Raw genomic sequence first — 25,631 nt, 5'->3', positions numbered from 1 at the left:
ACATGTCTTTCTCTGATTGACTTATTTCACTCAGCATAACACCCTCCAGTTCCATCCACGTCGTTGCAAATGGCAAGATCTCATTCCTTTTGATGGCTGCATAATATTCCATTGGGTATATATACCACATCTTCTTTATCCATTCATCTGTCGATGGACATCTTGGCTCTTTCCACAGTTTGGCTATTGTGGACATTGCTGCTATAAACATTGGGGGGCACGTACCCCTTCGGATCCCTACATTTGTATCTTTGTGGTAAATACCCAGTAGTGCAATTGCTGGGTCATAGGGTAGCTCTATTTTCAACTGTTTGAGGAACCTCCATACTGTTTTCCAGAGGGGTTGCGCCAGCTGCGTTCCCACCAACAGTGTAGGAGGGTTCCCCTTTCTCCACATCCCCGCCAACGTCTGTCGTTTCCTGACTTGTTCATTTTAACCATTCTGACGGGTGTGAGGTGGTATCTCATTGAGGTTTTGATTTGGATTTCCCTGATGCCGAGCGATGTTGAGCTCTTTTTCATGTGTCTGTTGGCCATTTGGACGTCTTCTTTGGAGAAATGTCTGTTCATGTCTTCTGCCCATTTCTTGATTGGATTATTTGTTCTTTGGGTGTTGAGTTTGATAAGTTCTTTATAGATTTTGGATACTAGCCCTTTATCTGATATGTCATTTGCAAATGTTTTCTCCCATTCTGTCGGTTGTCTTTTGGTTTTGTGGACTGTTTCTTTTGCTGTGCAAAAGCTTTTTATCTTGATGAAATCCCAATAGTTCATTTTTGCCCTTGCTTCCCTTGCCTTTGGCGATGTTTCTAAGAAGAATTTGCTGCGGCTGAGGTCGAAGAGGTTGCTGCCTGTGTTCTCCTTTAGGACTTTGATGGACTCCTGTCTCACATTTAGGTCTTTCAACCATTTGGAGTCTATTTTTGTGTGTGGTGTAAGGAAATGGTCCAGTTTCATTCTTCTGCATGTGGCTGTCCAATTTTCCCCACACCATTTGTTGAAGAGACTGTCTTTTTTCCACTGGACATTCTTTCCTGCTTTGTCAAAGATTAGTTGATTATAGAGTTGTAGGTCCATTTCTGGGCTCTCAATTCTGTTCCATTGATCTATGTGTCTGTTTTTGTGCCAGTACCATACTGTCTTGATGATGACAGCTTTGTAATAGAGCTGGAAGTCCAGAATCGTGATGCCGCCAGCTTTGCTTTGCTTTGCTTTTTCAACATTCCTCTGGCTATTCGGGGTCTTTTCTGGTTCCATACAAATTTCAGGATTATTTGTTCCATTTCTTGGAAAAAAGTGGATGCTATTTTGTTGGGGATTGCATTGAATGTGTAGATTGCTCTAGGTAGCATTGACGTCTTCACAATGTTGGTTCTTCCAGTCCATGAGCATGGAACGTTTTTCCATTTCTTTGTGTCTTCCTCGATTTCTTTCATGAGTATTTTATAGTTTTCTGCGTACAGATCCTTTGCCTCTTTGGTTAGATTTATTCCTAGGTATCTTATGGTTTTGGGTGCCATTGTAAATGGGATCGACTCCTTGATTTGTCTCTCTTCTGTCTTGTTGTTGGTGTATAGCAATGCCACTGATTTCTGTGCACTGATTTTATATCCTGCTACTTTACTGAATTCCTGGATGAGTTCTAGCAGTTTTGGGGTGGAGTCTTTTGGGTTTTCCACATACAGTATCATATCAGCTGCAAAGAGTGAGAGTTTGACTTCCTCTTTGCCGATTTGGATGCCTTTGATTTCTTTTTGTTGTCTGATTGCCGTGTTTAGGACTTCTAATACTATCTTGAATAGCAGTGGTGAGAGTGGACATCCCTGCCGCGTTCCTGACCTTAGGGGGAAAGCTCTCAGCTTTTCCCCACTGAGAATGATACTGGCTGTAGGTTTTTCATAGATGGCTTTTATGATATTGAGGTATGTACTCTCTATCCCTATACTCTGAAGAGTTTTGATCAGGAAAGGATGCTGTCCTTTGTCAAATGCTTTTTCTGCATCTATGGAGAGGATCGTATCGCCTTGGACTTTCATCCGTGTACCTGCGTCAGCATTGGGCTAGTTTTTGTGGCTGAGTCGTATTCCTTTGGCCACGTTTTGTTGACCCATTCATCCTGATGGACATTTAGGTTGTCTCCACCTTTGGCTGTTGTGAATAGTACATTTGTACTGTTCGGGTACCAGTATTTGCGTATCTGTTCTTGATTCCCGTGGGAGCGGAATTGCTGGGCCATGTGGTAGGGATATGTTTACTTTATAAATTTGCCAGACCTTTCTCCATACTGCATGTGTGCTGTTTTACACTCAACCAGTAGCGTGTGAAACCTCTGCTGGTTCCACATCCTCACCAACATTTGGTCATGTTGATGTCACTTGTAGCCTTTCTTGGGGACCGGGCTGGAGGTGGCATATTTTTGAAGCTGAAAATTCGGAATGCCGCGGGTCATTTTTGTACGGGCTGCTGAATGGTACGCAGCGAGCATTTCTGAATAGGATTCTCATGGCTGCGGTACCAGGACGCTTACGTGAGAGTTTGTGAGTGGCATTTACCCCCAGCCCAGCACACAGCCTTGCGGTTCTGACCGCAGGTAATTCAGCTGAAACACAGCGGCTGAGGCAGCAGCAAACAGCGTGTCCCTCGTGCCCGTTTCTCCCGCACGCTGCGTTCCTGGGGCCGCCTGCAGCGGCGCCATGTGGGAGTGTGCAGAGAGCAGAGGCTCTGGGCCTGCCTCGGACTTTGGACAAGTGCAGTGAAATCCCTGGGGATGGGGTCAAGGTTGGGGAAGGGGTGTTTTTAGCAAGCACACGGGAGGATTTGTTGTTTCCTCCTCTTTTTTTTTTTTTTTTTTAACTTTTCGTTATGGAAAATAACGAAAGGCAGAGTGCAGTGAGGCCTACCACATGAGCGTTTCCCAGCTCCAGTGGTTGTCACCATTGTGCCACTCCGGTTGTATCTGTGACCCAACTTTTAATTTTTCTGAAGTGCTTTTAAGCACCTGGTAGATGTTACATCATTTCCCGCATAAGTACGTCTGTTGGCATGTCTGACTGGCAGTGGGTGTGTGTTTCAGTGGACCACTCGGTCATCCTCCGATGGTGTTAGTGCTTGTTTCTCATAGTGTCTACTATCCAGTCTGTATTTAAATTTCCTTGGTTGTCTCAGTGATGTTGGTAATTTTATTGGGTACATTGTGAGTCTGAGTGACTAGTAGACACACCAAAGCTTGGGACCACTGCCCTGTTGGGTAGTCTTCCTTGCTTTTCTCAGCTCATTTGGGAAAGGCCTCTAGGGCTTTGATTGTACACAAGTGTTGTTTTCAGACTACTGCAGGTGCTTTGGTAGGAGGTGATAATTTACGGGTTACCTATGGGCAGAGTCAGCTTTTCCTTGGCAGTTAGTTTTGGGCTTGTTCTGTATTTTTTGATGAGGTCGTGAGTCAGGTGTGGCCACAAGAGGAGATAGAAGAGAGGCTCAGGAAAACACAGTTTATAATAGTCCCAGGTCCTAAAGACAGGAGGCACGGCCACCTGGGCAAGCACCAGTGTAGATAGCAGGCAGAGGACAGAAGCAAGGGGAAGCTTTAGGCTGGAGCCTTTGTTGGGGTTTCCATGGGCAGGAAAGGGTGCACTGTTTAGGACTGGTCAGTTTAAATAATTGCAGCGAGCCCTGAGCTAGAGGTATCCCTGGTTGCCTGGCCCCTGGCCCTGGGATGATGAAGAGATGTTGCCTCCTGAGTGCACAGGCCAGACAGAGGAGGCTCTGGGTGGGCTAGTTTGCATATCAAAGGCATGTTCCAGGCTGGACCCTTTGGTATCTAAGAATCAGCGGGCCCAGGAGGGGCACTCTCCTTAGCTGTGAAAGCCTTTAAGATGTCAAAACATCATGATAAACAGAGAATACACAGACATAATGCAGGGCTTCAGTCATGGGTCACAGCAGAAGTTACCTTAGCCTTATGTTTTTCAGAGCAGGTATTTGAGTAACCTGTATCGGCCTCAGAGAAATCTGGAAGACTTTCAGCCACCCCTCTGATTCTGCAGAATGTAGCTTCCTCCCCAGCAAGGGGGCTATGTAAGCTGTTGACTGAGCTTTCCAGACCTTCAGTCAAAGGTGAAAGCAGGAAGGCAGAGGAAAAGACCTCTGAGGGATACGAGATGGCTCTTTTGGGACTAGGTTCAAGTTGGACCTTTTAGGTGGAATTGTGTGTGAAATAGTTGAGCAAGGAGTGGGAAATCAGAAGAGTTTTTTTTTTTTAAAGAAGCGTCTTGTATTTTGGTTTGTAGAACCCATAGAGGTGGAAGAGTAATAGAAACTTTAAAATTGGCCAATCAGAAACCAAGAAGATAATTCTGTAATCACGTGTGACCAAAAATACATAATACAGATGGTCAAATCGTTCTAAAATGTTTTTAAGAGGTAAATTTTATGTTTTCTGGTCCAGGTCACATTTTTAAGTAGTTTCAAGTTGAATTGTAAGGCTGGGATTTTGATAATATCGAAATGATATTTTGGCCAGAACCCCAGGAATGCCTAAATCCCGATGTGCCCATCTCCTTCCCTTTTGACATTACTAATGGAACCATCTTTATCAGGAAAAGTAAAAACCAGTGAAGAGGAATTCAGGGTTTCTCTTTTATTTTTTGCTGAGCCAGTGCCAAGTACTCCTCTGCAGAGCTTTCTGGCTAGAACACAACTTAACTCAAAGGGCTTTGGGCTTGAGTCTGTTCTGGACCCCAAATCAGGTCTGCCCACCTGGCTGCCAGGATGATGTGGGGGGGAGGAGTAGCTGTGGTTCCTTAGCAGACAGTGCCTTGAAATCTACGGTGTGTTTCTTTTAGACACATATAGTCACATTTTTCTTTCTTACCCAGTCGGACAGTCTCTGCCTCTTGAGTGGGGTGTTTCCTTCATTCACACTGAGTGTAATTGTTACTGTGGTTGGATTTACATCTGCTGTTTGCTGGTTTTTTAATTCTCTCATGTCTTCCTTGTTCCTCTTTAACTGCCTTTTATGTTACGTAAATAATTTTTTAATAATTTATTTATTTATAGAAGCAAGAAGGGACAGAAGGGCGGGGGAGAGAGAGAATCTTAAGCAGGCTTCATGCCTGGGGCTGGATCCCACGACCCTGAGGTCAGGACCTGAGCTGAAATCAACAGTCTGACTCTTAACCGCCTGAGTACCCAGGCGCCCCAAGTAAATATCTTTAGAGTATCATTTTGATTCCTTTATTAAAATTTTTAATTTTTTTAAAAATAGGAAAGTAGGTGGTTGCTCATGAATAAGGAAAGTGATTGCTCCAGAAACTACGGTATACACATGAGTGTCTGCACTGGAGAAACTTTACTCCAGTGTAATTCTTCTCTCCCTCTCTGTCTGGGCTGCTGTTGTCTGTGTCACGCCTGTATACGTTATAAACAAAACAGTATGGTGTTGGAAGGACTTCTCTATGTAGTCATGTCTTTTGAAGAAACTAAGACAAGAAATGAGAAAAAAAAATGTATGTTTGCCAGCTTTATATTCACAATCGTCCATGTTCTGTATTTATTCCTCTGGAGTCCATTACCGTCCGGTGGCACTTCCGTCTGCATTTCTTCCGAAGGCCTTCCTCTCATATCATACAGGGGTTTGCTAAGCAGCAGATTCTCTCATGCTTTGTTTGTCTAGGAACGTCTTTAGTTTGCATGTAGTTTTGGAAAGATAGTTTTGCTGGATATAGAATTGCTGCTTGGTGATTTTTTTTCTCCCTCAGTACAGGCGTACCTCGGAGATATCATGGGTGTGGTTCCAGACCACTGCTATAAAGTGAATATTGCAGTAAAGCAAGTCAAGATTAATTTTTGTTTTCCCAGGGCACATAAAAGTCATGCTTACACTGAACTGTAGTCTGTTAAGTGCAACAGTGTTATGTCTAAAAAACAGTGTACATCTTTTTTTAAATAATTATTTGTCAGAGAATGAGAGTGAGAGAGGTGGGCAGAGGGAGAAGCAGACTCCCCACTGAGCAGGGAGCCCGATGAGGGACTAAATCCCAGGACTCCAGGATCATGACCTGAGCCGAAGGCAGATGCTTAACTGACTGAGCCACCCAGGCGCCCCAACAATGTACATATCTTAATTAAAAAATATTTTAAAAAAATGCTGACCATCATCTGAGTTTTCAGGAACCATAATCTTTTTGCTGGTGGAGGGTCTTGTTCCTGATGTTTAAGGCTGCTGACCCATCAGGGTGGTGGTGGCTGTGGCCATTTCTGAAAACAAGACAACCCTGATGTTTGCTGCATGGATTGACTCTTCTTTCAGGAATAATTTCTCTGTAGCATGAGATACTGTTTGGTAGCATTTTACCCACCGTAGGACTTCTTTCAAAACTGGAGTCCAGGGACACCTGGGTGGCTCAGTCAGTTAAGCGTCTGCCTTCGGCTCAGGTCATGACCTCAGGGTCCTGGGGTGGAGCCCCGCATTGGGCTCCCTGCTCAGGGGGGAGTCTGCTTCTCCCTCTGCTCCCCCCCCCCCGCCACCCCACTCACACTCTGTCTCAAGAAAAGAAAATCTTAAAAAAAAACAAAAACAAAAACTGGAGTCCATCCTCCAACTCCCCCGCTGCTTTACAACTAGGTTCACTTGATACTCTAAATCCTTTGTTGTCATTTCAGCAGTCTTCACGGCATCTTTACCAGGTGTAGATTCCATCTCAGGGATCCCTTTTTTGCTCATCCATCAGAAGCAGCTCCTCATCTGTCCAAATTTTATCCTGAGACTGTGGCAGTTCAGTCCCATCTTCAGGCCACACTTCCGATCCTGGTCGCCTTGCCGTTTCTCCCGCGTCTGCAGTGACTCCTCCACTGAAGTCTTGAGCCCCTCAGACCCACCCCTGAGCGCTGGGATCACCTTCTTCCAAACTCCTCTTCATGTTGGTAGTTTGACCTCTTCCCGTGAATCATGCATGTTAATGTCATCTGGGATGGTGAATCCTTTCCAGGATGTTTTCGATTGACTCTGCCCAGATCCATCAGAGGAATCACTAGCTGTGGCAGCTGTAGTCTTACTAAAGGTATTTCTTAAAGAATGAGAGTTGAAAGTCAGAATCGCCCCTGGATCCATGGGCTGCAGGATGGATGTTGTGGTAGCAGGCATGAAAGCAACATTAATCTTGTCCGTCTTCATCAGAACTCTTGGCTGACCAGGTGCACTGTCAGTGAGCAGTTATATTTTGAGCAGAATCTTTTTTTATTGAGCCATAGGTCTCAGTTTTAAGCGGGCTTAAAATAGTGAACCATGTTGTAAACAGATGTGCCGGCCCCAGGCTTTCTTCCATTTAAAGATCACAGGCAAAGTAGATGTAGTATAAATTCTTTTTTTCTAAATTCCAGTATATTTAACATAGAGTGTTATATTAGTTTCAGGTGTACGGTCTAGAAATTCAGCAATTCTATACATTACTCAGTGCTCATCACGGTAAGTGTACTCTTAAACCCCATCACCCATTTCACCCATTCCCCTACCCACCTCTCCTCTGGTAGCCATCAGTTTGTTTGTATAATTAAGAGTTTGTATGTTTTTTTTCTTTGTTTCTTAAATTTCACATGAGTGAAATCATGTCACTTGTTTTTCTCTGACTTATTTCGCTTATCGTTATACTCTCTAGGTCCATCCTGTTGTTGCAAATGGCAAGATTTCCTTTTTTTTCTGTTTACAGTTAATATTCCACTGAGTATATGTATATATACCGCTTCTTTATTCATGTATCAGTGGACACTTGGGTTGCTCCCGTAATTTGGCTATTGCAAATAAGGCTGCAGTAAACATAGTGGTGCATATATCTTTTTTGAATTACTGTTTTTGTATTCTTTCAGTAAATACCCAGTAGTGGAAGTACTGGATCATAGGGTGGTTCTATTTTTAACTTGCTGAGAAGCCTCCATCCGGGTTTCCGTGGTGGCTGCACCAGCTTGCATTCCCACCAGCCTTTCTCCATGTCCGCGTCAACACTTGTTCCTTGTGTTTTTGATTTAAGCCATTCTTATAGGTGTGAGGTGAGATCTCATTGTGGTTTTGTTTTCCATTTCCCTGATGATTAGTGAAGTTGAGCATCTTTTCATGTGTCTGTTGGCCATCTGGATGTCTTTTTTAGAGAAATCTCTGTTCATGTCTTCTGTCCATTTTTAATTGTATTATTTGTTTTTTTGGTGTTACATTGTATAAGTTTTTTTAATATATTTTGGTTACTAACCCCTTATTGGATACGTCATTTGCAAATATCTTTTCCCATTCAGTAGGTTGTCTTTTAGTTTTGTTGATTGTTTACTTTACTGTGCAGAAGCTTATTTTGATGTCCCAGTAGTTCATTTTTGCTTTTATTTCCCTTGTCTCTGGAGACATATCTAGAAAAATATTGCCATGGCTCATGTCAGAGAAATTACTGCCTGTGCTCTCTTCTAGGATTTTTATGGTTTCAGGTCTCACATTTAGGTCTTTAATCCATTTTGAGTTTATTTTTGTGTATGGTTTAAGAAACTAGTTGTCTCATTATTTTGCATGTAGCTGTCCAGTTTTCCCAACACCATTTGTTAAAGAGACTGTCTTTTCCCCATTGTAAATTCTTACCTCCTTTGTTGAAGATTAATTAGCCATATAATTGTGGGTTTATTTCTGGGTTTTCTATCCTGTTCCATTGATCTGTGTGTCTGTTTTTTGTGCTAGTACCATACTGGTGTTTTATTTTTTTAAAGATTTATTTATTTATTTATTTTAGAGAGAGGGAGAGGGAAAGAGAATCTGAGGTAGGCTCGGCACTCACATGACACTGAGATCATGACCGGAGCTGAAACCAAGAGCTGGACGCCTGACTGTGCCACTCAGGCGCCCCAGGACCATACTCTTTTGATTACTAGAGCTTTGTATATAACTTGAAGTCTGGGATTGTGATACCTTCAGTTTTGTTCTTCTTTTTTAAGATTGCTTTGACCATTTAGGGTCTTCTGTGGTTCTATAAAAATTTTAGAATTATTTGTTCTTGTTCTGTGAAAAATGCTGTTGATGTTTTGAGAGGGATTGCATTAAATCTGTAGACTGCTATGTAATGTGGACATTTTTAACAGTATTTGTCCTCCCCATCCATGAACATGTTTAAGATTTTATTTACTTACTTGACAGAGAGAGCACAAGCAGGGGGAGTGGCAGGCAGAGGCAGAGGGAGAAGCAGGCTCCCCACTCAGGGAGCCCGATGTGGGGCTCGATCCCAGGACGCTGAGATCATGATGGGACCATGACCCGAGCCGAAAGCAGAGGCTCTCAAGTGACTGAGCCACCCAGGCGCCCCAGCATGGAATATCTTTCCATTTGTTTGTGTTATCTTCAGTTTCTTTCGTCAGTGTTTTTTAGTTTTCATAGTACACACGTCTTTTACTTTCTTGGTTAAGTTTATTCTTAGGTATTTTATTGTTTTTGGTGCAATTATAAATGGGTCTGTTGTCTTTATTTCTCTTCATGGTGTTTCATTATTAGTGCATAGAAACACAATGGATTTCTGTGCATTGATTTTGTATCCTGTAACTTTACTGAATTCATTTATCAGTTTTAGCAGTTTTTGGTGGAGTCTAGGGTTTTCTATATATAGTATAATATCGTCTGCTAATAGTGAAAGTTTGACTTCTTCCTTACCAATTTGGAAGACTTTTCTTTCTGTTTTCTGAGTGCTGTGGCTCGGACTTCAGGTGCTATGTTGAATAAGAGTGGTGACATCGTTGTCTTATTCCTGACCTTAGGGGAAAGCTCCTAGTTTTTTACCATGGAGTGTGAGGTTAGCTGTGGATCTTTCATAGATGGCTTTTATTATGTTGAGGTATATTCCCTCTAAAACTACTTTGTTGAGGGTTTTTATTATGAATGGATGTTGTACTTGGTCACATGCTTTTTTTGCATCTGTTGAAATGATATGGCTTTTATCCTTTTTCTTATTGGCGAGTGTATCATGTTGATTAGTGAATATTGAACCACCCGTGTATCCCAGGAGTAAGTCTCACTTGATCGTGATGAATGATTTTTTTTTTTTTAATGTATTGTTGAATTCAGTTTGCTATTTTCTTTTTTTTTTTAAAGGTTTTATCTGTTTGACAGAGAGAGACACAGCGAGAGCAGGAACACAAGCAGGGGGAGTGGGAGAGGGAGAAGCAGGCTTCCCGCGGAGCAGGGAGCCCGATGCGGGCCTCGATCCCAGGACCCTGGGATCATGACCTGAGCCGAAGGCAGACGCTTAACGACTGAGCCACCCAGGCGTCCCTCAGTTTGCTATTTTCTTGAGGATTTTTGCATCTGTGTTCATCAGAGATAGAGGCCTGTAGTTCTCTTTTATTGTGGTGTCTTTATCTGGTTTTGGTTTCAGGGTAATGCTGATTCATTCATAGAATGAATTTGGAAGCTTTCCTTCCTCTTTTATTTTTTGGAATGGTTTGAGAAGAGTACTTATTAACTCTTCTTTAAATGTTTGGTAGAATTCACCTGTGAAGCCATCTGGTTCTGGACTTTCGTTTGTTGGGAGTTTTTTGATTAGTGATTCAGTTTCACTGCGGGTAATCAGTCTATTCAAATTTTCTATTTCTTCCTGACTCAGTTTAGGGAGGTTATGTATTTGTAGGAATTTATCCATTTCTACTCTATGCCAGTTTCTTGGCATATAAGGTTTCATAATATTCTCCTACAATCCTTTGTATTTCTGTGGTTTTGGTTGTTCTCTTTCATTTCTGATTTTGTTGATTTCAGTCCCCTTTCGCCCCCCGCCCCCCGCCCCCCACCCTCTGCCCTGTGTCTGGCTAAAAACTTAACCAGTTTTGTTGATCTTTTCAAAGAACCAGCTCCTGGTTTCATTGATCTGTCCTATTGTGGTTTTTTTTTTAGTCTCCACATCATTTATTTCTGCTATAATATTTGTGATTTCCTTCCTTCTACTGGTTTGCTATTTTGTTTCTTCTTTTTCTAGCTCCTTTAGGTGTAAAGTCAGGTTGTTTATTTGAGATTTTTCTTGCTTCCTGAGGTAGGCCTGTATTGCTATAATTCCCTCTTACAATGACTTTTGCTGCATCCCAAAGATTTTGGACCATTGTGTTTTCATTCTCATTTGTTTCCATGTACTTTTTGATTTCTTAGTTGACCCATTCATTGTTAATGTTAGTAATATCCATGTATTTTTGTTCTTTCCAGATTTTTCCTTATGGTTGATTGCTAGTTTCATAGTGTTGTGGTCAGAAAAGACGCATGGTATGACTTTGAGCTTCTTGAATTTGTTGAGACTTGTTTTGTGGGCTAATATGTGATCTATTCTGGAGGATGCTCCAAGTGCACTTGAAAAGAATGTACTTCCAGCTGTTTTAGGTTGGAATGTTCTGATTGGATCCATCTGTTGGATCCATCTGGTACAGTGTGTCATTCAAAGCCACTGATTCCTTGCTGATAATTCTTTTTGGATGATGTATCCATTGATGTTAGTAGGATGGTGAAGTTCCCTGCTATTAGTGTATTACTATTGATTACTTACTTTATGTTTGTTATTAAATGCTTTTATGTATTTGAGTGCTCCTACTTAGGGTGCACAAATATTTACAGTTATTATGTCTTCTTGTTGGATTGCCCTCTTTTTTTTTTTTTTTAAAGATTTTATTTATTTGTCAGAGAGAGGTAGAGAGAGCACAAGTAGGGGCAGAGGGAGAGGGAGAAGCAGACTCCCCACTGAGCAGGGAGCCCGACGTGGGGCTCCATCCCAGGACCCTGGGATCATGACCTGAGCCGAAGGCAGACGCTTAACCCGCTGAGTCCCCCAGACGCCCTGGATTGCCCTCTTTATGATTATGTAGGGCCCTTCTTTGAGAAGTTTCTTGTCTTTGTCTTAAAGTCTAGTTTGCGTACTACGAGTATTGCTACCCCAGCTTTCTTTTCACTTCCATTTGCATGAGAAATGCTCTTCCATCCCTGCACTTTCAGTTTGCATGTGGCTTTAGGTCTGAAATGAGTCTCTGGTAGGACAGCATATAGATGGGTCTTGATTTTTTATCCACCCTGTCACCCTGTGTCTTCTGGTAGGAGCTGTTAGTCCATTTACGTTGTTGATGAGTATGTACTTCCTGCCATTTTGTTACGTGTTTTATGGTTGTTTTTGTAGTTCTTCTCTGTTCCTTCTCTTGCTCTCTTCTCTCACGGTTTGCTGGCCATCTTTAATGATCTACATGGATTCCTTTCTCTTTATTTTTTGAGTATCTATTACGAGTTTTTGATGTGTGGTTACCAGTAGGTTGGCGTATCACACCTTATGCATATAGCAGTCTATATTAAGTTGACGTTTGCTTAAGTTTGAACCCGTTCTAGAAGCACTGAATTTTTACTTCTGTCTCCACCGTGTTTTAGGTATATGGTGTCATACTTCACCTCCTTACATTATATGAATCCTTTGACTGATTTTTATAGATATGTTTCCTACCTTTCTCACTCCTGCTTATGGTCTTTCTTTTCCACTCACAGGCACCCCTTTAATAGTTCTTGTAGGGCTGGTTTAGTGGTCATGAATTCCTTTAACTTTTGTTTGGGAAACTGTTTCTTTCTCCTCCTGCTCTGAATGGCAGCCTTGCTGGATAGTCTTCTCAGCTGCACTTTTTTTCCTTTCAGCACCTTGAACATACTGTGCTGCTAGGTATCTGCTCAAAAATCCGCTCATGGCCTTAGGGGGATTCCTTTGGATGTAACTGTTCTCTCTCTTGCCGGTTTTGTTTTGTTTTGTTTTGTTTTGTTTGAGACAGAGGGCGGGGAGAGGGGTAGAGGGAGGGTGAGAGAGAATTTTTTAAATTTTTTTATTAACATATAATGTATTATTTGTTTCAGGGGTACAGGTCTGTGATTCATCAGTCTTACACAATTCACATCGCTCACCATAGCACATACCCTCCCCAGTGTCCATCACCCAGCCACCCCATCCCTCCCACCCCCCACCACTCCAGCAACCCTCAGTTTGTTTCCTGAGATTAAGAGTCTCTTATGGTTTGTCTCCCTCTCTGGTTTCGTCTTGTTTCATTTTTCCCTCCCTTCCCCCATGACCCTCTGTCTTGTCTCAAATTCCTCATATCAGTGAGATCATATGATACTTGTCTTCCTCTGTTTGACTTATTTCGCTTAGCATAATACCCTCTAGTTCCGTCTGTGTCGTTGCAAATGGCAAGATTTCATTTTTCTTTTGATGGCTGCATAATATTCCATTGTGTATATACACCACATCTTCTTTATCCATTCATCTGTTGATGGACATCTTGGCTCTTTCCATAGTTTGACTCTTGTGGACATTGTTGCTATAAACATGGGGGTGCACATGCCCCTTGGATCACTACATTTGTATCTTTGGGGTAAATACCCAGTAGTGCAATTGCTGGATCATATGGTAGCTCTATTTTCAACTGTTTGAGGAACCTCCATACTGTTTTCCAGAGTGGCTGCACCAGCTTGCATTCCCACCAACAGTATAGGAGGGTTCCCCTTTCTCCGCATCCCCGCCAACATCTGTCGTTTCCTGACTTGTTCATTTTAGCCATTCTGACGGGTGTGAGGTGGTATCTCATTGAGGTTTTGATTTGGATTTCCCTGATGCCGAGCGATGTTGAGCACTTTTTCATGTGTCTTTTGGCCATTTGGATGTCTTCTTTGGAAAAATGTCTGTTCACGTCTTCTGCCCATTTCTTGATTGGATTATTTGTTCTTTGGGTGTTGAGTTTGATAAGTTCTTTATAGATTTTGGATACTAGCCCTTTATCCGATATGTCATTTGCAAATATCTTCTCCCATTCTGTCGGTTGTCTTTTGGTTTTGTGGACTGTTTCTCTTGCTGTGCAAAAGCTTTTTATCTTGATGAAGTCCCAATAGTTCATTTTTTGCCCTTCCCTTGCCTTTGGCGATGTTTCTAGGAAGAAGTTGCTGCGGCTGAGGTCAAAGAGGTTGCTGTCTGTGTTCTCCTTTAGGATTTTGATGGACTCCTGTCTCACATTTAGGTCTTTCAAACATTTTGAGTCTATTTTTCTGTGTGGTGTAAGGAAATGGTCCAGTTTCATTCTTCTGCATGTGGCTGTCCAATTTTCCCAACACCATTTGTTGAAGAGACTTTTTTCAACATTGAAAAATGTTGGACATTCTTTCCTGCTTTGTTGAAGATCAGTTGGCCATAGAGTTGAGGGTCCATTTCTGGGCGCTCTATTCTGTGGTGAGGGAGAATCTTAAGCAGGCTCCACACCCAGCACGGAGTCTGATCAGTCCCACGACCCTGAGATCATGACCTGAGCCGAAATCAAGAGTTGGATGCTTAACCGACTGAGCCAGCCAGGTGCCCTTCTCTTACTGGTTTTAAAATTCCCCCTTTATTAGTACTTTTTGCCATGTTAATTACTTAGTATTTTGGTGTGGACCTCCTTGGGTTTATTTTGTGGGGGACTCTCTGTGCCTCCTGCATCTGTATTTCTGTTTTCTTCCTCAGATTTGGGAAGCTATCAGCTATTATTTCTTCAAATATATTTTCTGCCCCATTTTCTCTCTCTTCTCCTTCTGGGATCTCTATAATGCAAATGCTACTACTCTTGATGGTGATGCTGAGTTCCCTTAACGTATTTTCATTTTTTCTTACTCTTTTTCTCTTTCCTGTTCAGCTAGCTTGTTTTCTATTCCCCTGTCCTCTCTAGGTCACTGATCCGTTCTTCTGTTTTCTCTGGTTTACTGTTTATTCCATGTAGGGTCTTTTTAATTTCAGTTACTGAGTACTTCATCTCTCGTTGGTTCTTTTTTATGTTTTCTCTCTGTCAGTGGTCTCACTGAGGTCCTCCACTCTCTTCTCAAGTCCAGTGAGTATCTTCATGGCTGTTACTTTAAATTCTCTATCAGGCGTATTACTTATCACCGTTTCTGTCTTGCTGTGATTGTGCCCTGTTCTTTGATGTGGGACACTCCCTTCTGTCTCATTTTGTCAAACTCTCTGTGTCTGTTTCTCTGTGCCGGGAAAGTCAGCCGTGTCTTCTGCTCTTGAGAGTCGTGGCCCCATGAAGAAGGGGTCCTGTTGGGCCGGGCATTATGGTGTCCCCTGTTCCCCAGGGCCTGGCACTTCAGCAAATGTCTCCTCTGTGGGGTGCTTGTGCCCTACTGCTCTGTGGCCTGGCCTTGTTTTCCTTTAGGCCTCTCATCTGCAGTGGCTCTCTTTGCCTTTTGAGGGCAGGGTTTGGTCCGTGGGTTGTTGGTGACCAGTCTGGGGCCGCGTTGGCCTGAGTGAGTCAGACCAGCTATTTTCCAGAGGGGCACTATCCCCGAACCTCAGGGCCCTCTCCCTAGGTTGTCCCCTGAGAAACTTTTGTGGGTGGGTGGGCCCTGCAGTCTGACCAGATGTCTGCCCCCAGCCCACTGCTGGGGCTGCAGTCGGACTGGTGTGTGTGGTTACCTTCCCCTTTCCCGGGGGCAGGAGTCACCGTGGAGGGGTGCTGGCCCCTCTTGGGGCTGCTTGCACATTGCCAGGCTTGTGGCACCACTTTGGATGAGCTTGGGCCTGGGGTGTATTGGAGGGGTTAGGTTTGCAGGAGAACGCACGGGTGGGGCTCCAGGTGCCAGCAAGGTGCGTGCTGGTCCACTGCCAGTGGGGATGTGCAGTGGGCAGGGAGAGCTCCTGCGGGGCCGGCCAGGCGGGTGGGGACGGGGCCGCAGGAAGAGTACGGGAGTGAAGGTGCCCAGTGCCGGCAGGGTGTGGGCCAGGCCACTGTGGGAGGGATGCTGTAACCGCCCTGGAAGACTCCTGCAGAGGCCGGGGTGGGGTGTCGGGGCCCATGCCATTATCACTGTGCTGGTTCCTGCAGGTTTCTGTGTATCTTGGCTGGGGGGGGGTGGGGGAGGGAAATGGCACCTGCCAGCTCTTTTGTTCTTGGAAAAGTCTTCCAAGGATCCCTGCCCCTCCAGTGTGGGCTCTGAGATTAGTAAACAGCTGTCCCTCCCATATACCCCAGGCGCTTTCAACCTGCTGTTGCCTTGCTGTATCTCCGTGAGGCTATTGTGCAGTCTCTGTTTCCTGTCACTCTCCAGCTCTCCGAGGGCTGAGCCGCTGGTTTTTAAAGTTTCAGGGGCTCCACCCCACTGATTAGTTGGGCCCATCTGGTTTTCAAAGCCTGATGTTATGGTGACTCATCTTCCCAGTGCAGATCCCGGGTGCCTGGTGTGGGGTCTGCTCTTTTCCCCTCTCTGCACCTGGTGCATTTCTTTCTCCCTCCTGTGGACAGCCCTGCAGGTCCTTTGGGCTACAGACCACGTCCACCCTTCCTGTCCCTCTTTGATGTGCCCGTTCTCTACATTTAGCTGTGGAGAGTCTGTGCTGCCAGTCTTTGGGTCCTTTTCTGGGTTATTTACACTCATGTTGGTGTTAGCTTAGTGTAACCATGGGATGAGGTGAGCTTAGGAGCCTCCTACTTTGCAGTCTTCCCCAGAAGTAAGATTTAGCATAATTCTTAAAGGCCCTAAGATTTTCAGAATGGTCCGTGAGCATTCAACTTAAAGTCACCAGCTGCATTGGCCCCGACAAGATGATCAGCCTGTCCTTGGAAGCTTGGAAGGCAGGCACTGACTTCTCCTCTCTAGCCAGGAAAGTCCTAGATGGCATCTTTTTCCTGTGGGAGACTCTCGCACCCACACTGAAAATCTGTGGGTCAGTGGAGTTGCCTTCGGTAATGACCTCAGCTCTATCTTCTGGATCACTTGCTGCAGCTTCGCCTTGCACTTTTACGCCCCGGACATGGCTTCCCTCCTTAAACCTCAGGAACCAATCTCTGCTAGCTTCAGGCTTTGCCTCTGCAGCTTCCTCCCCTCTTCCGCCTTCACGGAATTGAAGAGAGTCAGGGCCTCGCTCCGGGTTAGGCTTTGGCTGAAGGGAATGTTGGGGCTGGTTTGATCTTCTGTCCAGATGACTGACACTCTCTCCGTATCAGCAGTAAGGCTCTTTCACTTCCTTATTTTCTGTGTGCTCAGGGTGCGTGTACAGTTTCCTTCAGGAACCACCTTGGTATTCGGAACTTGGCTGTTTGACACAAGCAGCTTAGCTTTGGGCCAGTCTCCGCTTTCGGCATGCCTTCCTCTTGTGTGAACATGTAGAGGCCGCTGGAGAGTTGTTACTGGGCCCCTCTCTGGGAATAGGCCGAGGAGAGAGGGGGAGACAGGGCTTAAGTTGGCCGGCTTGTGGTGCCCCAGAGCAATTACAACAGTAGAACCAAGGATCACTGGTCACAGATCGCCATGACCAGTAATAGGAATGACGAAGGTTAAGAAATGGTGAGAATTGTGACCGAGACATGAAGTGCATGTCTTCCCGGGTGGGAAGAGGGTGCCATGGACGTGCCGACACAGGGTCGCTGCTGGCCTTTGGTTTGTGAAATGCCCCGTGTCTGTGGGGCGCGGTAAGTCGAGCTGTGCCTGTGCTTTGGGTGCCCCTGTGCTCTGGCCTCCACTGGGGCCCGTGACACGGCGGCGCTGCGAGTCCCATGCCCGTTCTGTGCTGTTTCTTCGTGGCCTTCAGCACGTGCTGGGACACGTCTGCTGCGGATCTGTGTGCGTACCCCACCTTGGTTGGCTGCGCGTTGGCTCCGGAGACTAATGCTTTCATCAGATTTGGGAAGTTGGGGCCTCTCTTTCTCTCTTCTTTTCTTTCTCCCTCTCTTTCCTTTTCTTCCTCTCCTTTCTTTTTTCCAAGATTTTATTTATTTGAGAGAGAGCGAGCGTACAATCAGAGGGAGAGAGAAGCAGGCTTCCCGCGGAGCAGGGAGCCCGACACAGGACTCGATCCCAGGACCCCGGGACCATGACGGAGCCGAAGGCAGACGCTCCACCGACTGAGCCCCCCAGGCGCCCCGGGGCCTTCATTTCTTCTGAAACTGTTGTGGTTTTCTTGTCTCCGGGCACCCCCATTACACGTGTATGAGTCTGTTCATTGACACCCCACTGGTCTCTCAGGCTCAGTTCACTTCCCTGCATCTCTTTGTTTCCTTGGAACTGAACAGTTTGTATTTGTTTTCGGCTTCATTGAGTTTTCTGCCATGCTGGGTCTGCTGCTGACCGCCTCCTGGCAGTTTCTGTTTATCGAAACACTGGGTGCAGATGTGTTCGCAGAGCTGCCTCGAAGTCTTGGTCAGCTGTGCCCCACAGTTGGCACCTCTGAGGCGGTTTCTCTTAACTTCCTTTCCCTGAGTGTGGGTCGCACTTCCTTGCTTTGAAAGTCTCTGAATTTTTTGTTGAATACTCAATATTTTAGTTACTAAGTTGTAGCAGCTCAGGTTTCTGAATTTTTTTTCCTCCCTGAGAGTAGCGATGGTGATGGTTTCATTTCCGGGGGTGTTTTAGTACCTGCGTTGGCCTGAGTCTGAAGGCTGTCTTCCACATGCTGTGGGTGGCTGGTGTCTGAGCTCAGTTTTTTCTCCTTGTTCTCGTTGTTTCTGGCTTCCCAGGGGCCACGCCTGCATCCGCACAGCACAGATGTGTCGGAGGTTGTGCTTAAACACGGCCAGCTTGAACAGCCTCCGCGGTCTGGTCACAAGCGTGTGTGGGCTTGGGAGTGCACTCAGCTTGCAGGCCATGCTCAGGCCTGCCCTGCCTCCATGTCCTGGGACTCGTGGGACACCTGCACTTGCTCACGGGCTCTGTTGTTGGCAGGGATGTGGGGTGGACGTGCTCTTGCCCTGTTGCTTGACCGCAGAGGGCCATGGCTCAGGCTGGCTGGACTGCCTATTGCTGGGTCACCTCTCTGAAGAAGCACGCTCTAAATCCAGCATCCCCTTCTGGCAGAAGCAGTGAGGCTACAGGTTTTCACGGCCTCTCCGCCCTGGTCCAGCCAGCTGTCAGCAGGGAGAGGGTGGGAGCAGCCTGGAGAGGCTGCCCCGACTTTGATAGAGCGCATTAGCAAAGCTCCACAGTTTGTCGTAAGCCTTTGGTCACTTTCTGGAGGGCTGCCGTGATTGTTGATGAGAGTTTTGTCCAGCTTGGTGGCTGTTTTAGGGGTGGGGTTGGTCGACCTCACTGTGTGTGTGATAGGGACTCCCAGGCTCACCAGTAATGCTGTGTAGAGAGTTTCCTGGCACTGGGCAGACAGGAGGGGCCCAGGCAGCAGGAGTCAGGTGCCCAGCTGAGGTCTGGCTCTGGGAAGTGACATTAGGAACAGAGTGAACAGATGGGAACAGGGTCAGCATGGGGTGGTTTTCCAAAACGAGCTCATCATGCGTACGTTTCGAACATCTGACATGGGAGCACAGGTCCAGAGATGTCGGAAGCTGTGTGGGGCTGTGGCTGGAAGCACCCAGAGCTACGGTGCAGACCTGTTTCCTTCGGCAGGGCACCCTGACGCCCAACTGAGAAAACACCTGTAACTCAGCAGCATATTTCAAACCCAGTGAGGGCAGGTCAGATAGCCTGGGAAAATATTGGTGTTGAGGTTGGAGAGTGGGTACGTGGGGTTTGTTGTTGTACCGTTCTCTTTTCTTGGGTGTGTGTTGGGAAATTGTCCTAACTAAAAGGTAAGGAAAGGAAGTAGGCACAAATAAGCTGTTTCCTTGGAGCAAGAAGAAGAAGGCGGGAATAGAGCAAGATGGGAGCGTGCCGTGGAAATGCGGAGTGGTGATTGTGATCTTCTCCTGATGTTGGGGGACTAGCCACCAGCAGCATGGGTGGGGATCTAGGACGGTATCTTTCTGTCTGGAAAACTCAGGAGAATCTTGAGAGAGAAGATGCATGTTTGGAAACCAGTAGCCACCTTCTGCAGAGGCGGTTTCGAAAATGGTGGGGAGAGACTCCCTCAAAAGGGCTGTTGTAGGTGCGCACTGTCTGGAAATACCTTCGTTTCAGAAGGTGGGGTCCCCCCACCGCACACTTTGCTGAGCCACGTGGAGGTTCGATCACAGGGATGGGACGCTGGCTGTCCCCAGAGGAGTGGATGGTGTTTTTGGATCTCTGCCAGGAGATACTGAACTTCATGGGGTTGTCAGAAGACTGTATAACAGGCAGTCTGACGAGGGTGAGTGAGATCCTGGGCTGGGTGCCTGATGCCCCTGTCCCCCTCCGTGTCGCAGTTGGGGCGGTGCCGGTCCTCTCCAGAGACACCGTGTCGGGGAAGAAGGGCCACCACTTGAGCCAGGTGAAGACCCCGCACAACCCCTTGGACTCCAGCGCCCCACTGATGAAGAAGGGGAAGCAGAGGGAGGTCCCCAAGGCCAAGAAGCCAACCTCATTGAAGAAGGTATGCGGTGAAAGCAGGCGCTAGCAGACCTCACTCTCCCGTCTGTGTTACGTCTTACAGCTCTTCGCGTTTTCGGTTCTAACGTTCGCTCTGCTGGAGTGTGCGCTCTCGAGATGTGTGCGCCACTCTGACAGTGACCCCCCTCCCTGAGTGGGACGGCAGAGGGCACAGAGCAGGGCGCCTCCGCTCCTGGAGGCGGGCTCTTTTTCTTTTAATACTGGCGGGGATGTGGGCAGGGAACCAGGAATGGGGGCCGTTGTGTTCTCCTTGTTCACCCGCGCTGCCCTCCTCCTCCCCTGGGGGATCGGGCTGGTGCTCCGACTCCGGAATACGGGTTCTGTTGGGGCTGCTGCAGCCGCTGGTGTCTGGCCTGGGTCCTGCGTGCCCGGCTCTGCACCCCTGGGGGACGTGGGCCCGGCCCCTGGGGGATGGAGGGCATGTCGCTGCTGTGAGCGCACAGGAAGGCACGATGCCCGCCCGCTGAGGTTGGGTGGCTTATTTTGTAGAAGGGTTTATTTTTAAGGACAAGTATTTAGGTGTTTTAATCGTTTATTTCATTTTAAAGATTATTTTGAAAGAACGGCAGGAGAGAAAGCAGCAGCGTCTCCAAGAAAATGCTGTGAGCCCTGCTCCCGCCAGTGACGCTGTGCTGGATGGAGAGAGCGGTGGTGACGAGGCCCTTGAGCCGGCCGACCCCTCAGGTACCGAGCACGCTTGCTTGCTGCCCAGGGGAGCCCTGCAGCAGGGGCGGGCACGGTGGGGGAAGCCTGCAGCCGGGGCAGGGGCAGGGGTGGGCACGGCGGGGGAGCGCTGCCGGCCTTGAAAGCAGAATGTGGCAGCTGTCAGAGTCACTTGCTGGAAAGAGGGCATCCCCGTGGGCCAGTAGAGCTCCTGGTACCCGTGGTTCTTGGGGTACGGTCTAGGAGACAGAGGAATGAGGTCCCCAGGTGTGATGTGTGTGGCATCGGACGGTCCTCAGAGCTTGAAGTGGCCGTGAGAATGAACGCCACTCACTGCGGAGCTGCTTTGTCACCAGTGTGAGAGTCCCGGTGTCAGAGAAAGTGTTAGTAGGCCTTTTATTGAGCTGTGTGTTCAGAACAGTACACAGATCGTAAGTGTGTGGCTTGAGGACTTGTCACCTTTGTCGTCCTGCCGAGGGCCGCCCCAGAGATGCTGCCCGGCGAGGCGCGCTCAGGCCTTCTCCGCCCTCAGCCCGTGTGCCCAGCGGGGGCCGTGCCCTGACTCACTTCTCCGGGACGTTGCAGAAGGACTGGAGGCGTTGCCGTCCTCTGCGCCCGCGCTGGAGGGCAGGTCAGAAGAGCTGCCGAGAGCGGAGCTCCAGAAGGAGGTCGAGGGCTGCCACCTGGTTCCCGACGGCGCCGGCTGCCCCAAGATCCACAGCCGGAGGTTCCGGGAGTGAGTGACCGCGGGGCGGTGCCTGCCGCGGGGCGGGGGCCGGGGCGTGCTCACTCTGGTGTCGCGCGTGGGGCTGTCCCACCGCGGCGTGCTCAGGCCACCGGGCCAGGCCCCGGCTTTCCTCCTCGTCAGAACCCGTGTCAGGGCCACCTTACCTGCTTCTGCGAGGTCCTTGTCGTCCTCACGTGCTGCTGAGGTGTGCGCTGGGGGGCTGGGCGGTGCGGTGACACCTCCCTTTCACGGTCTGGTGTGTCTGGTAGTTTCTGAGGGGACTCTGCCTGCACCTGTCCCACTTCTCTTCAGGGCACACTCCACGTGTGGACCTCTGTGGGCAGCAGCTGCCACGGAGCACGTGGCGGGCCATCGGGGGGCTGCGGGGCGCAGAGGCTTTGTCCCTCGTGGTCAGGAGCGGGGAGGATGTGAAGTCTGACCGTCGGGAGCCCCAGCTCTGCGGCCGGGCCGCTCCTCGCAGGGATTCCCGAGGGGCCCCCGCCAGCGGGCACCTTCTCTCAGTTACTGCAGCCAGATGCTGAGTAAGGAGGTGGACGCGTGTGTCACGGATCTGCTGAAGGAGCTGGTGCGCTTCCAAGACCGCATGTACCAGAAAGATCCAGTCAAGGCTAAGACCAAACGCCGACTCGTGCTGGGGCTGCGGGAGGTCCTCAAGCATCTGAAGCTCAGGAAACTCAAGTGCATCATCATCTCTCCCAACTGTGAGAAGATCCAGTCGAAAGGTAACGAGCGCTGTGGCCCCCGGCCCAGCCGCTGGGGTGGGTTTGTTTCTCTTTGTTCGTACCTGAGGGCTGCGTCCGCAGCTTCACCTGACCACCCAGTGTCCTGCTCTCCGAGGCAGCCAGGCCCCTGTGGGTGCCGGCTGATGGTCTGGCCAGTTGGTGCCGGCCTCTGGTGGGGGGCCTCCGGAGCTCACTGCGGGAATTCTGTGACCGGCAGCCCAGCAGTCCACTGCCAGTTGACTTGCTCAGTCTGTGAGCCCTCCCAGCTTGTCCAGGGGCTTGGCCACCTTACCGACCCCGGCAGGTTGGCTGTGTTTTGTGGGGTGCAGCGGGCTGGGTGAGGTGACAGACATGGGCTGTGTGTTAGAGGGACGGGCAGTCAGGAGCCTGTGTCCTGTGTCTTCATTTGCCAGGGGGCTGAAGGGAGCCTTCCCCGGGCACGGGCCTCTCTCCCATGTACAGGTCACCTTGCAGGGGCCGAGTCTGGATCCTACACTGAGCTTCCCTGGTTTCCGTTTCGCAGCTGGAGACTTGAGGTTTCCTGGCTTGTGTGGGGCCCTGGGGGCCTGAGAGCAGCTGCTGGACCTGCTCACTGCCCACCCAGCTCGCCCTGGTCCTAGCTTGGGGCAGGCCCTGACACTGGACTAGGACAGAAGGGGGCTTCGGGCCCCTGCACTCTGGTTGTGTGTTGGCCGCGCCCCTCCCTTAGGTCCCCTCACGGCGCTGGGCTTCACCACCAGTCCGCCCTCCAGCTCCCGGCCCCGCGGCCTGAGCCTCCTCCAAGACCGTTGGTGCCCGGGGCACTCCACAGCTTTACCTGGGCCCCTCGGGGCGCTCTGCACCTCCCTGTGGCTGTCCCGTGGGGGCGGCCTCCCGGCTCCTGCTGGGGAGCGGGCTGTGCTGACGCCGGCCCGAGCGCGTGTCCTGGGGCCCTGGAGAAGGCCGGCGCGCGGGCCCGTCTAGCAGCTGGGGCTCGCAGCCCAGCCTCCGGCTCTGCACCCGCTGTCCGTCGTCCTCTCTCCTCTCTGGAGGCGGGTGGGCGCTGCCCTGTGCCCGAGGCTCTGGGAGGAGGGTGGGTGGCTTGTGGGGGCCCCCTGTACTGCTGTCCTCTCAGCCTTTTCTTGGTTCTGTTTTCTGTCAGGATTCCTCAACTGCATCCTCTAAGCTTCAGCAGAGTTTCCCATTTCTGTTATTTCCGATTTCCGGGAGCAGTTTTTGTTGTCCTGAAGTCTCCGTGTTTGTTGCTGCCACTGCTGCTTTGGGGCCAGATCAGCACCCTGAGCCTCATGCAGAGAGGGTGTAGGGTTGTGCCCGCCCCTAGAAGCGCAGGGCCCGGCGTTGCCTGCGTGATGCGGGTGTGCACGCCAGCTGCCCTCACTTTCTCTGAATGTCCGTCTGCGCGGAACGTGCCTGGTGGTGCCTGCGGTCGTCAGGCTCTGGGGAATTGGCGCTGGGCTGTAGATGGCGGGCTCGGGGCTCCCCCACTCGCCCCGCTGTCAGGTCGGTGCACCCGGTCGTCCGTTTGCATCTCAGCTTCCTGCTCTTGTCTCGAGTTCTCCTGTGATTTGTGTCTTTAACAAACAGACCAAGGAGAATGAGTGTGTGCAGTGGGCACCGCGCCGTGCTTTTCCTGTGAGCTGCCTTTCCCTTGACGGGGCTGGGGGCGTTGCCTGGGCCGACAGGCGTCTGCGTTGGCGGCAGGTTCAACTGCGCTGTTCGTCATCCGTTCCTGTGCATTTTTATTTGAGGCCGAAGGAACTTGATTCTTCTTGGAAAAGCTCGCCAGTGGCTTGCAGTATTTTGTAGAACTTGGCATCCTGGCCTTGGGCTGTGTGAAGTACTGTGTCTGCACGGAGCGGCATTTCGCCTGGTAATGCTGAGCTTGAATTGTACATGGCACTTGTCTTGAGCATTTTGCTTGTTCTGAGTGTGTTGTCGTCTCAGTCCTGGGAAGTGGGCACTTGGAGATGCTTTCAGCTCCCACTGAGCCTGCGGCCTGGGTGCTGGGTGGAGCAGAACCGTCTAGGCTTGCCGCTGTGTCAGGCCCAGTCTCCCAGAGTCTCTCCCAGGGGAGTCCCCCAGGATGCGCATGTGGGGTGCCATCTGCAGGGACCATGAGCCTCCTCATTCCCACCCCGTAGCCTGTCCTACCAGTTAGCATGGTGGGTGCCCTCCGGAAACCCAAGTCCTGACGTCAGCCACGGGCCACCTGGAAAGCAGGCCTTTGAAGGGACAACAGCCATGGCGCCGCAGCACGGAAAGCATTTGTGGTCGGCCCCGGGGCTGGGGGACACGAGGCAGAGAGAGAGCACGTGGCGGGTGCTGAGGGGCACGGGGGTCTCCGGCAGGAAGTTGGGAATAACTGTAGTTCTGGCTGAGGATCCTGCGCCCCTCCTCCGCCGTCTCCCGCCTGCTTTCCCTGCCGGCCCAGAACTGAGGCCTTCCTTGAGCGTCTCTGTCCCCAGAGCTGGCTTCCTCCTCTCCTTCCTCGGTCTTCAGGTGGATCTGGGTCGGGCGTGGGCAGAACTAAGGGGCGTGGGGCCCAAGTGTTCATCTCTGGTCACACCGGCTGCCGAGTGACATCCCAGTTCCCAGAGCAGCGTGGGATGTGCTTCTTTGTCTTGAAAGAACATTGGATGATCCTATAATTAGTGCCAGGTGACAGGGGCCGCGGGAGACATTTTCTTCTCCGGCAGATGTTGTGGGCCCCGTCCGTAAATCATCGGCACGCAGGTTGCTGGGCCCGTGCCGTGCGGTGAGCCCAGTGCTGGGTTTCCTTTCAAGGAGTAAGCCCCCAGACGCCTGCGGTCCGCCGGAGGCAGCCAGCATTGCCACATTTGATGTGTCCTTGGTAGTCAGGGTGTGAATGTGTGAGAGAGAGAGACAGGTCTGGTGACTGACTCGGCGCTGTGGGCCCCTCGTGGGGAGCTCACCAGCAGTCTGGGGGCCCAGCTGTGAGCGCCATGCACACACTTGCTTTGCTCAGACGGTACCAGCAGACATCCTGGCTCTTTCCAGACGTCTGCAGCTGTGAACAAGGACACACACACCTTGCATACTGCCCTTTCTCCTTGTGGGAACATCTCTGTGGGGCCCTACCGAGAATGCAAGGGCAGGTGCATCTGAGGGTCCGTGGGTTACACCCCTGCTGCTTGTTCGAGCGCTGTGCCCAGAGCAGGTTGTGCCCGGCGCCCAGCTCCAGCTCTGGCCC

General features: G+C 49.3%; 1 protein-coding gene across 2 annotated transcripts in view; it reads left to right on the top strand.

Moving 5' to 3' along the window:
* Nucleotides 1-25,631, top strand: part of SECISBP2 (SECIS binding protein 2) — a 51,109-nt gene that overhangs the window by 21,595 nt on the left and 3,883 nt on the right. For both annotated transcript variants that reach the window (XM_025891599.2, XM_025891374.2), the window contains 4 exons: nt 20,104-20,270; nt 20,836-20,971; nt 21,536-21,686; nt 22,200-22,420. In XM_025891599.2, the coding sequence (XP_025747384.2) occupies nt 20,104-20,270; nt 20,836-20,971; nt 21,536-21,686; nt 22,200-22,420 (675 nt within the window). The remainder of the gene's footprint in view (nt 1-20,103; nt 20,271-20,835; nt 20,972-21,535; nt 21,687-22,199; nt 22,421-25,631) is intronic.

The sequence above is a fragment of the Callorhinus ursinus genome, unplaced genomic scaffold (assembly GCF_003265705.2).
Source record: "Callorhinus ursinus isolate GAN/ISIS: 27379988/994484 unplaced genomic scaffold, GSC_fseal_2.0 scaffold28, whole genome shotgun sequence".
In the NCBI taxonomy this organism is placed as follows: domain Eukaryota; kingdom Metazoa; phylum Chordata; class Mammalia; order Carnivora; family Otariidae; genus Callorhinus; species Callorhinus ursinus.
Note: the sequence above shows the minus strand (reverse complement) of the source record. Positions and strands in the feature narration are given on the sequence as shown.